Raw genomic sequence first — 12,514 nt, forward strand, 5'->3', positions numbered from 1 at the left:
AGGGAGGGGGGGTGGGGAACGGAGAGGGAGGAGCTTCAGAACAGGGATGCCTTGAAGACTATCTATTGAAGGGAGAAGCTTTCGTGTGCATGCACACTGCGGCTGGACCCTGAGAATATTTACTCTCCAGTAAGTGGTTTCAGTCTTGGAAGGCAGACGTTCTGCAACCGCCACGTGTTTGGGGGAGGGGGGAGCGTTTAAATCCTCTTAAACCGTGATGACCTTATGTGTATCTAGTTCCCTTTGTCATCCCCGGTGGTCTGGAGGTGCGGTGCGGTGCGGGAAGGGTGGTATCTGCTGGGCTTGCAAGGCGGCTCTTTCCCGGGCGGCCTCTGGGGGGAATCGGCAGTGGGGGACTGGCTAGGGCAGGGGTAGGGAACAGTGGCTCTTCAGATGTTTTTTCCCCTACAACTTCCATCAGCCCCAGCCAGCATGGCCAATGGCTGGGGCTGATGGGAGTTGTAGGCAAAAAACATCTGGAGAGCCATTGTTCCCTACCCCTGGGCTGGGGTGTCAGCTTGCCGGATGGCAAGTGGGCTCCTTTAAACATTAGGCAAAATGTTAATGACTTTTTAGTAGCTTGAAAATATAATAGAAGTTCCAGTGTTCTTACTGTAATGCAACTAAAATTTATGTTGTATTTAGGGTTGCCAGCCTCCAGGTGTGGCCTGGGGATCGCCCGCTTTTACAACTGGTCTCCAGCTGGCAGAGATCAGTTCCCCTGGGGAAAATGCAGTCTGTATTTACATTTAGTTATTATACTGTACACTGCCAGTGATATGTACAATGTCTGTACACTGTAATTGCTAATATATATATTTATTTCACAAAAGTTTTAATTGTACCTTTTTTCAACATGTATTTTTTGAAAATTGTATTTATTTATTGTAAAGATTAAATGATAACCTTATAGCTGTGGGTGGGCCCCCTATATCTCCAGGCAACCAATATTTTTAGACCCAGTCCGCCTCTGGGAATCGGGACCCACTGGGCAGGGGGGGTGATTGGGAAGAGGAGGCAGGCCAAGCAGCATCCCTGCATCCGACCCTTCTCGAAGGCGGATAGATTTCATCCGGGATAGATTGTTAATGGTTTTGTCTTTTTAAAGAGGCTTAAATCTTTTGTACTGTTTTATCAGGTGCATTTTTTCTGCTGAAAGACACCTCCCCTGCGATCACACACACTAAATAATGCACTTTGATTTTACTTTCCAACTGGATTTTGTCAGTCCACACTGTAAAATCCAGGGGCCTTTTTTGTAGCAAGAACTCCTTTACTTTACTTGATTTGATTTGATTTATATCCAGCCCTCCCTGCCGAGGCAGGCTTAGGGCAGCTCACAGCATAAAGCCACAACAACAATTAAAATCTATACAATATTATAAAATTTCACATTCAATAATTAAAAAGCTTCACAATCCTCCAAGAGTTTACAGGGCTCTTAGTACAGGGCCTACTGTAAGCTCCAGGAGGATTAGCTACATCAGGGGGTGTGGCCTAATAGGCAAAGGAGCTCCTGGTACAAAAAAAAGCCCTGCATAGGAAGATACAACTTACAGTAAATTAGACCCAGTAATATAGACTCCAGTCCCCAAGAATTCATCCAAGTGACTTTGTGAAGCCTTTTGGATAGAAAAGCCCAATTCAATAATTAAGTCTTGCTTAGTTTGCAAAAAGCCAGGCATGTGGAAGCCTTCCTGATCTCCTCAGGAACACAACCTTGGTGCAGTGGTTAAGGAGTGATGGACTCTAATGGTTAGCCCTTACCAGTCTCTTTGTCCTGGGCTCCAGTTTACATTGAGATGTACCTACTAGACAGACTGATCCCCAGAATTCGGAAGCCAAGCTCATAACATCCGCAACAGATTTTTTAAAAAGTAAATACTGGTGTTTTTGTTGCCCAAAACTGAACAAATGTATCTTTAAAAACTTGATATGTGATATAGCACATTAATCCTGATTCACAAACTACAACGATGCTCTTTCTGATCCACCAGGGTAATTCTTAGGTGTTTCTTCACTAAGATCAGAGATGTAACTCCATTCTCTTTTGTTTTCTTCTTGCCTTTTTGATATCTTTCCCACTCCCTTTTCACAACCAGATTAAGAATATATTTCCAGAGTCACAGGCAACCCAAGTGAAAGGGGAAGGAGATGGAAGAGAAGGACCCTGAAGGCCCTGGAACTGGCAAGGCATCAAGGAAAGGTCCCCATCCCATCCAAGCAGGGAGTGGTGCTGAATTCTGGGAAAGAGCTGTGCCAGAAATCTTGGTTCAGGACACCGTGATCACAGATGTACGCAGCCAATGCTTCCGGCAGTTCTGTTACCATGCGGCAGATGGGCCCCGAGAGGTTTGCACTCGGCTCCATGTACTTTGTAAGGACTGGCTGGAGCCAGAGAGGCGCACCAAGAAGGAGATGGTGGACCTGGTGATCCTGGAGCAGTTCCTGGCCATCCTGCCTCAGGAATTGCAGGGCTGGGTGAGAAGATGCGGGCCAGAGACCAGTTCCCAGGCAGTGGCCCTGGCCGAAGGTTTCCTCCTGAGTCAGGCAGAGGAGAAGAGGCAGGCACAGCAGGTGAGGGGTTATCCTAAGGCTTCCTGTCATATATTTCTGTGTGTGTATGTTAAGTGCCATCAAGTCGCTTCCAATATATGGCAATCCTAGGAACATCCTCTCGTTAACAGCCTTGCTCAAATCTTGCAGACTGAGGGCTGTGGTTTCCTTGATTGAGTCAATCCATCACATGTTTGGTCTTCCTCTTTTTCCTGCTGCTTTTCACTTTTTTTTAGCAGCACTGTTGCATTTTCCTGTGACTCCTGTCTTGTAATGCCACCAAAATTGGGTCATTTTAGCTCCAGGAAGAGCTGAGGCTTGATTTGATCTAGAGCCAACAAATGTGTCCTTTAGGTGGTCCATGGTAGCTTTAGAAACTCCAACACCACAAAGAATCAACTTTCTCCCTCCCAGCTTTCTTCCTTATCCAACTTTCACACCCACACATAGTAATGGGGAGTACTAAGGCACAAATTAACTTGAGCTTGGTCACCAGGGACACATCCTTACACTGAAGAATCTTTTCTAGCTCCTTCCTGGCTGCCCTCCTGAGTCTCAGTCTCCTGATTTGGTTGATAAAGTTAGAATCCAGTGGCACCTTTAAGACCAACAAGGTTTCATTCAATGTATAACCTTTCCTGTGCAAGCACATTTCGTCATATAAAAAGATATGGAAGAAAACCACCCTAAATTATAGACAGGGCAGAAAAGCAAATTAGCATATAACATGGTGAAGTCATTTTGAGACAAAACAAGAACAAGCCAAGTCTGCAGGGTCAACAGCTATATAGATCAAATTAAGGGACAACAAGGGTTGAAGCAATAAATATGTCCAAATAGGAGATAAGTGTGTAAGAGAATTTTTTCTACTTGTGGTGAAATTAACTGAGATTCCTGTATGACACCCCATTCATCTCCCCTCAAGCGTGAAGGTAACAAACAGCATTCCCCCCTCCTCTTTTAGTTGGGCCGGGAGGGGTATATTTTAAATTTCATTGCATTGATGTTGAAACCAAGGAAAAGAAAATCTTGAACAACTTCAATTTCTTCATCAGCAGCCTTAAATTTCTGTAATTCTCCACTAGTCATTACTTTTGTCTTTCTGTTATTCAGCTGTCATCTTCCTTTAGCACTTTTTGCTTTAGCCTTCATTAGTAATTATTTCAAGTCTTCACTATTTTCTGCCAGTAAAGTGGTGTCATCTGCATATCTCAGATTGTTAATGTTCCTTCCACCAGTTTTCATTCCACCTTCATCTAAATCTAATCCAGCCTTCCCTATGATATGTTCTGCATGTAGAGTGAAGAGACAGAGAGATAAAATACATTATAGTCTGGCACACTTCACAATTGGAAACCCTTCTCTTTCTCCATATTCTGTCCAAACAGTGGCCTCCTGTCCAGACTACAGTTTACGCATCAAAACAATCAGAGGTGGTGGCACACCCATTTCTTTTAAAACCAACCATACCTTTTCTTGATCCCTGCCATCAAAAGCCTTGATGTAATCTATGAATCACAAGCTGATGTTCTTCTGAAATTCTCTCCTATGTTTCATTAATCAACATAAATTTGCAATATGATCTCAAGTGCCTCTTCCTTTTGTGCAGCAGTCCCCAACCTTTTTGACAGCAGGGACCAGTTTTGTGAAAGACAATTTTTCCATGGACCAGAGGTGGGGGCGGGGCACAATGATTTCGGGATGATACAACTGTGCACTTTATTTTGATGTGGTAATTAAGTGTGCGGACTCTTATCTGGGAGAACTAGGTTTGATTTCCCACTCCTTCACTTGCAGCTGCTGGAATGGGCTTGGGTCAGCCATAGCTCTTGCAGAATTATCCCTGAAAGGGCAGCTTCTGAGGCCAGCTCTCTCAGCCCCACCCACCTCACAGGGTGTGGGGGAGGAAGGTAAAGGAGATTGTGAGCCACTCTGAGATTTTGAGTGGAGGGCAGGATATAAATCCAATGTTGTCTTCTTATTGTTATTATTACTACATTGTAATATATAATGAAATAATTATACAACTCACGGCCTGGTTGCTAACAGGCCATGGACCGATACTGGGGTTGGGGACCCCTGCTTTTGTGAATCCACCTGAAATGGAACATCTGGCATTTCTCTTTCGATATGACAACAGTTCTTGTTGTAAAATGTTGAGCATTGCTTGACTTGCATGAGGAATTAATGCAATGGTCCGATAGTTGCTACAATCTTTGAGGTCCGCATTTTTCAGAATTGGAATATAAATTAAGAGTTTCCAGCCTGTGGGCCGTTTTCCATATTTGTTAGCATGTTCTTGTTAAGATTTTGATGGACTCCTTTTCTGTGGCTTGCGATGGCTCTACTGATATTCCACCTCCTCCTGGTGATTTGTTTTTCCCAGTTGTTCTCAGTGCAGCTTTACTTTTAAAAAACCCAACCCTGGTTCTTGCCCCTGTGGTTATAGCAGCTCTGTGGTGGTAAAGTGAAGGTCCAGATCCATCTCTTCAGCCTGTTCCATGCCTTCTCTTACCCCTCTCCCTTGCTGTTGTTTCAGATTTGGGGAGAATCCCTGAAGTTGGAAGGAACCTTCTCTGAGGCAGAAGGAGCTCCATCAGAGGAAGGTCAAAGGGCGCACACCCAGGAGCATACGCGAGATGCCCCATCAAGTGGTAAGGGGGCCTCCTGCCCAGATGGGATTGGGGCAGTTGTTGGGCAGAAGGTTCAGGACAGGAGAAAAGGGAGATACTTTTGCAGACTACATATAATGGAGTTTTGGGAAATAGTGCCCTAGGACAGGGGTGGCCAATGGTAGCTCTCCAGATGTTTTTTGCCTACAACTCCTATCAGCCCTGCCAGCATGGCAATGGCTGGGGCTGATGGGAGTTGTAGGCAAAAAAACATCTGTAGAGCTACCATTGGCTACCCCTGCCCTAGGATGTCATGATGGCCACTTTAAGGGGGAGTATACAAATTCATAGCTCAGAAAATAAAAGGAAGACAAATCTGGGTGCAGCTGTTAGCCAACGTGAATCAATGGAACCTCCATGTTCTCCTGACAAAGATGGCTCAGACTAGCCCAAGGTCATCAGATCTCAGAAGCTAAGAATGGTCAGTCTTGGTTAGTTTTTAGATTGGGAGACCACCAAAGAAATTCTGGATTGCTATTCAGAGGCAGGCAATGACACACCACATCTAAGTGTCTCTTGCCTGAAAACTGGAGTCACCATAATTCAGCTGTGACTTAGCACTTTACTCACATAGACACAGATGCGTGCGCGCACACACCCACACATGTTCTGGGGCAGCATATCTCAGAAAACTGGCCAGAGGCCAGTAATTTAGATTCTGTGTCCCTTCTCAAAGACTTTTCTTGGACTTCTGGGTGGCCAAAGTCAAACAGAGGATACTGGATTAGGAATGCCAGGCCATGACCTGGTGCCCCAATGAGGTTTGAGGGTGGAGGAAGAGGTGGGCAGGGTGTCATTTTCATGTCTGGTTTGGCCAGGCACCTGGGTGTGAAGTCAGAGCATCAGCAGATGCTCTGGAAACACACTGGCAGCATCCTGTAGTTTTAGCTGATGTGCTAAAATCACATTGGTTTGGGGCTGGATGTGATGACAACGTGTCATGCCATGTGATTTCTGGTCACCTTTTTCTCCAGAATGGGTACGAAGGCCGAGCAGGTGGAATAATTTCATGTTTTTGTTCTGATCTAATAGGGAAGCTGCACCCGTTTGAGCTCCAGGGCTCACAAGGCACATTCAAAGTCTCACAGAAGTCTGAAATGTGTTGGCAGCATTTATAAACCCCACCCCCCCCAAATAAGCTCATGGGAACCTGGTGCTTCTCTTCTGCCTCTCCCACAAAAGTTATTACACATATTTTTGAATGTAAAGAAGACAAGGTTTCTCAGCCCTGCGTATGCAGATGCATAAGCAGGATTCAGAGAAGCAAAATAAATAAATAAATAGGAGTTGGAGACTAAACTTCTTCCTTCTAATTTTGTCTCTCTTGCAGGCAGTGAAGAGATTTTATGGAGCCATTTTCTTTGCAGAGAAACGGAAACACCTCCTCAAGCTCTGGTCCAGGTAGGGGGGGATGGATGGGGAATAATCAGGGCCCTCCCTCCTTTCTCAGGATGCTTTTGCTCCTGCGGTCTTAGGAAGAGAGGCTCTGAACACCAAGCTCTATATCCTGCACCCTCACAAACAACCCTTATCGAGAGTGTCAAGTCTCTGCCTGGCATGATCTCTGATAAGGGAATCTGCTTTTTCTTTCAGTCTCCATTTTCCTTTGAGAAAGTGGCTGTGTATTTCTCAGAGTCTGAGTGGGCCTTGCTGGATGTGAGCCAAAAAGCTCTCTACAGGGAAGTCATGCTGGAGAACTATGGGAGTGTGGCTTTTCTGGGTAAGGATCTTTCATAGGAGCCACATGTGCAAATTGCTGCCATTGAGATGATGCGTGAATCAACAGGAGTATATATTTGTGTGGCGTGCCCAGCTAGTTGGCTGCCACTGGGTGCCTTGAGAAGTTGAGGTGCTGTGAAAGTGGTGTTCAGCATGGACAAGTAGAGTGATGCAAGCCACCCCACTGATCGAGGGGGCAACTGAGGCCAGTATTATGGCCATCACCAAAGCCAGTTTGGGTATCTAGGTAGGCTGAGAGGCCCTCAAAAAGACCTTGAAAGAATCCAGATCCCAGTTTCTTAGTTGTCAGCTTTTACAACATCCCCTAGCTAAGTGGCCACCCTATCGTTAATTACTGGATATTCCAGGGAAGGAGCAGTTTCCTAAGAACAGCTCTGCTAGAAGAGGGCCAAAAAGCACACCAACTCTTTCCTAGAGTCTTCACATGGATGCCTTCAGGCCTTGCTATTAGTTGGAAATGGGTTTGAGTGCTTTCTTTGGAGCTGTTCCACCTTACAGGGGTACATAAGAACATAAGAGAAGCCATGTTGGATCAGGCCAATGGCCCATCCAGTCCAATACGCTGTGTCACACAGTGGCCAAAAAACCCAGGTGCCATCAGGAGCTCCATAAGTCCTCACGCTATTGACCCTCCCAAGCACCAAGGGTGGCCTGCATCAGGTAGTCCCACCAGTTAACACTGCAACACTTGAGGGAATTGTACTAAGCCAAAGCAGAAGGCAACCTCTGTGTGGTGAGGGGGATCAGTCCTCACCCCAAGTGAGTGGAGTCATGGGCTATTGAAGAGATTCCCAGTAAACATGGAGACAAGTTCTCAGTGGAAGCACAATGTGTTGAGCCACAACAGAACAGGAGAAAGCCCTGCAGCTACCTCCCATCTCCCCAAGAGGCAAGTGAACAATTCCTTCCCAAAGCCTAATCCCCTCACACTCCCTTGAGGCAGGAAAGCGTCTGCCACAGAAAAACACACAACATGCAGAAAAGCCAGGTATACCTGTCCACACAGCACACCCAATGCCCAGGTTTCTCCAAGGTTGGCTAGCACCTTCTCGCCATCCCCAGGGAAGAGGGTTGACAACAATGACATCCCTGCACTGTTCTCAGGATCTGCCAAAGTAGCTTCCCCATGTGTACATTACATCACCCTGGTCTTGCTGAACACTTATTGCATAGCTGCACCCTCGGTGACCAGTAGCTCAGTTTGGTAGGAAAGAAGGTCTTATAAAAGAAATGCAGACCCAAGAGAAAGGAGTGCCTGACTGGTGCTTCTTTGCTTCTTGCATGGGTGCTGATTGAAACTCTTTCCTTATTCCAGCAGCAGATGTAGAGGGGACAGCTGGGGAATTCCAGGGGTTCTCTTTGGAAATAGTCAAGAACGAAGATGCCAAAGAAAACTTTAGAGATGGACCCCAGAGGCAGGAGGAAAGCCATTCAGGTAAGAGGAGGGATAATCCCATTCTGTGCCGAAGAGGGGTCCTCCGTGAAACCCCAGTCCATGAGGAAAGGTCAACCAACAAAAGAAGGAACAAAGGCCTCCGTCTGAACTAGACAAGCCACTATAGGGAAAAGGGAAATGAAAGCGTGACATTTGCAAAGACCTTCATGCAGAGAACGAATGTCATTTCACAGATGCTAAATAATTCCCTTTGGAGAGCAATTGTTTAATTGCTTGGAGTACAGAAACTGTTTCCATCATAAAACAGCCCTTACTTCACATAATTGAAGTCACACAGCTGGGGATCCATAAAAATGGTAAGAGTCTCAACCAAGTGTCTCTGATGCAGGAAGCTTACTGTACTTTCAAAGTGTGTATTATTGTACCATTCAGTGTGCAACAGGAGGAAGGCACTGAAATCTTTGGAGCGTGGATGAAAGTTTAGGAGCACATCAGACCTCCTTGTGTGGATTCTAACAAGATCTCTCTCTCTTTATTCCAGCAGGAGATGATCAGAGGAATGAGGAGGATGAGGAACTGCATCATCTAATGCCTGATGAAGTCAAGAAGGAAGATATGAGAAGAAATGTCAGGATTCCAAACAGGTCTCAGAGGCAGGAAGTCACTCACAAGGTTAAGAAGAGGGATAGATCCATTTCTTCCCAAGGCGGGGATTTCCAAGAAGTAATTACCATGTTGGAGGAAACATACAAGTGCTTGGAGTGTGGAATGAACTTCTCAGATCAAACCCAATATAATGTCCATTTCGGAATACACAGTGGAAAGAAGACCAATCATAGTCTGGACTGTGAAAAGGCCATGATTCCCAGAGCAGAGTTCCTTAGACATCTAAGAACACACAGAGGAGAGAAACCTTATAGCTGCTCAGATCATTGCAAGAGCTTCTCAGAGAAAGAAGACCTTGTTCAACACCAAAGAATTCATTCAAGAAAGAAGCCCTTTATCTGTTCAGAGAATGGAATGATCTTGGATGGAAGAAAGGCTAATACACATTTTTCAAAGCACCGTATAGTGAAGACATTTAAATGCTTTAGGTGTGGGAAGTATTTCAGATACAAATCACAGCTCCTTGTGCACCAAAGGATCCACACAGGGGAGAAACCTTTAAAGTGCTCAGAGTGTGGAAAGAAATTCAGTCAGAGTTTCCTTCTTAAGCAGCATCAAAAAATCCATACAGCAGAGAAGCCTTCTGAAAGCTCACTGTATGGGAAGAGATTCAGTCTGAGTGGCCATCTTCAAAAGCTTCAAAGAACCCACACAGGGAAGAAGCCTTTTGAATGCTCAGAGTGTGGGAAGAGATTCAGTTGGAGTTGCAGTCTTCAACTGCATCAAAGAACCCACACAGGGGAGAAGCCTTTTGAATGTTCAGAGTGTGGGAAGAGATTCAATTGGAGTGGCAATCTTCAAAGTCATCTACGAACCCACACAGGAGAGAAGCCTTTTGATTGCTCAGCGTGTGGGAAGAGATTCAGTGACAGTAGCACTCTTCAAAAACATCTAAGAATCCACATAGGAGAGAAGCCTTTTGGATGTTCAGAGTGTGGGAAGAGGTTCTGTCAGAGTAGCACTCTTCAAAGTCATCTAAGAACCCACACAGGGGAGAAGCCTTTTGGATGCTCAGAGTGTGGGAAGAGGTTCAGTCAGAGTAGCATTCTTCAAAGACATCTAAGAACCCACACAGGGGAGAAGCCTTTTGGATGCTCAGACTGTGAGAAGAGGTTCAGTCAGAGTAGCACTCTTCAAAAACATCTAAGAACCCACACAGGGGAGAAGCCTTTTGGATGCTCAGACTGTGGGAAGAGATTCAGTGTCAGTAGCAGTCTTCAAAAACATCTGCGAACCCACACAGACGAGCAGCCTTTTGAATGCACAGAGTGTGGGAAGAGATTCAGTGTCAATAGCAGTCTTCAAAAACATCTAAGAATCCATACAGGGGAGAAGCCTTTTGAATGCTCAGACTGTGGGAAGAGATTCGGTGACAGTAGCAATCTTCAAAAACATCTAAGAACCCACACAGGGGAGAAGCCTTTTGGATGCTCAGAATGTGGGAAGCGATTCAGTGACAGTAGCACTCTTCAAAAACATCTACGAACCCACACAGAGGAGAAGCCCTTTGTATGCTCAGAGTGTGGGAAGAGATTCAATCAGAATGCCCATCTTCAAGTGCATAAAGGAATCCACAGTGCAAAAGTGTTTTGAATAGAAAGCAATTCAGTCAGCATGGTTTTCTTCAACAACATATTTGAACCCACATAAGAGAAAGCTATGTAACTTCTTAGCCCAGGGGTATCAAACTCATTTGTTATGAGGATCTGACATAAATGTCACTTTGTCAGGCCGGGTCATGTGTGCCATACCATATAACGCCAGGTACCAGAGATATAAACTTTAGAAAGGACATAGGCAAACCCAATTAACAATATTATTTTAAAATTATTTTCACGCTATTTTTAAAACCTGTTTAAATAATTAACAGCCTTATGGTATTTCTTTTATTTAGCAGTCTTTGATAACTGACATCTCTTGCTCTGAATTATTGAATCAAAATTGAGTCAGTTTTTTGTGCTGTAGCATTCTTGAACGTGATTTGCTGTGTATGTTGCAAATGCACTTTTGATTTATGGACATTGATTCAAGAATAGAACTGTTCACAGACTTATATTGGGCCGAACAAAGACAGAATTTTAGAAGTAAAAGTCTTAGGTTGGAGGTAAGTTGGACCCCAAAACTGGTAAATTTTGCTTGTGCCAACTTTAGAAAGTGTATCCTTTCATACATCGTCACACTACTTCCCTGCCTTCCTGCAAATTGTGGCATCTTTTTATTGGTAGGTGGGAAGCAGTGTGAATGTCCCGTTTCGTTGACTGTATTGACTCACTATGTGTAATCCACCCTCGGTGCATCTCCCACCCTAGAGAAACTTTTATTGTCCATCTCCTTCCTCTCGCTCCTCATCAAAAGTAGTTATCGTCCCTTTCTGAAAATACACTTCCTCACTATACTCAATCAGCAACTTTTTTCTCTTCAACCCTGGAAGCATTTTTGTATGCGAAGCAGGGTTTCTTCCCCATTTAAAGAGGGTCACCTCAAAATGTACACATAGCATACAATCCCTCCAAAAAACTGGAGCTACTGCCCTCAACAGTAGCTCAGTCCACTACAAAAATCATGAACCCTCCACAGAGTCACCAGCCACCTGTCAATGACCTTGCCTCTTAAAGAGAGCCAGTTTGGTGTAGTGGTTAAGTGTGCGGACTCTTATCTGGGAGAACTGGGTTTGATTCCCCACTCCTTCACTTGCACCTGCTGGAATGGCCTTGGGTCAGCCATAGCTGGCAGGAGTTGACCTTGAAAGGGCAGCTACTGTGAGAGCCCTCTCAGCCACACCCACCTCACAGGGTGTCTGTTGTGTGGGGGGAGAAGATATAGGAGATTGTAAGCTCTTCTGAGTCTCTGATTCAGAGAGAAGGGTGGGGTATAAATCTGCAGTCTTCTTTTTAAATTGGCCCTTTTCTCCCACCACCTTTGTCTCACTCAAGCACACCAATCCACTCTCCAAATTCAAGTGTGGTCCCACTCCTTTCCTTGCAGTTTGTTCCCATTTAGAGACCTAACCTTCCACGAAGACACATTTACGCCCCATGGTACTGAGGTTCAATCATGGGGACTAACAACTGGGAGACAAGCTTCATCAGCCCCACTCTGCCATGGATGTTGCTGGGAAACTTTGGGCCAGTTACTCTTTCTGCCTAATGTACCATGCAAAGTTGTTGTGAGGACAGAAACTTAGATGAGGAAAATGATACTTGTTAATTTCTTTGGGTCCCCATTTGGGGAGAAAAGCAAGGTACATGTGCTACAAAATAAAATGATGAAACAAAATCTTGTGAAGTCTAAAGTGTCTCAAGTCTCTCATTTTATCTTAACCTCCCAACTAATTTTATCGTAGCCCCCCTGCTCGAGTGCTCCACCCACCCACCCACCCACAAACACTCAACACCTTCCCTTTCCCAACAGCAACTTGACAAGATTCAGTAGATGCATCAGGTAGATAAAGACGGACACTGAAACTGGTGGGAATGTTCTTTCC

General features: G+C 45.0%; 1 protein-coding gene across 1 annotated transcript; it reads left to right on the forward strand.

Moving 5' to 3' along the window:
- Window positions 1-53: 53 nt before the first annotated feature.
- LOC132567538 (oocyte zinc finger protein XlCOF6-like) lies at window positions 54-12,306 on the forward strand. The gene is made up of 7 exons (XM_060233221.1): window positions 54-129; window positions 2,103-2,577; window positions 5,096-5,210; window positions 6,559-6,629; window positions 6,822-6,948; window positions 8,284-8,403; window positions 8,906-12,306. Exons 2-7 carry the CDS (start codon window positions 2,155-2,157, stop codon window positions 10,621-10,623), a joined length of 2,574 nt encoding a protein of 857 aa, XP_060089204.1. The 5' UTR covers window positions 54-129; window positions 2,103-2,154; the 3' UTR covers window positions 10,624-12,306.
- Window positions 12,307-12,514: the final 208 nt, after the last annotated feature.

This window comes from Heteronotia binoei, chromosome 2 (genome assembly GCF_032191835.1).
Source record: "Heteronotia binoei isolate CCM8104 ecotype False Entrance Well chromosome 2, APGP_CSIRO_Hbin_v1, whole genome shotgun sequence".
Classification (NCBI taxonomy): Eukaryota; Metazoa; Chordata; class Lepidosauria; order Squamata; family Gekkonidae; genus Heteronotia; species Heteronotia binoei.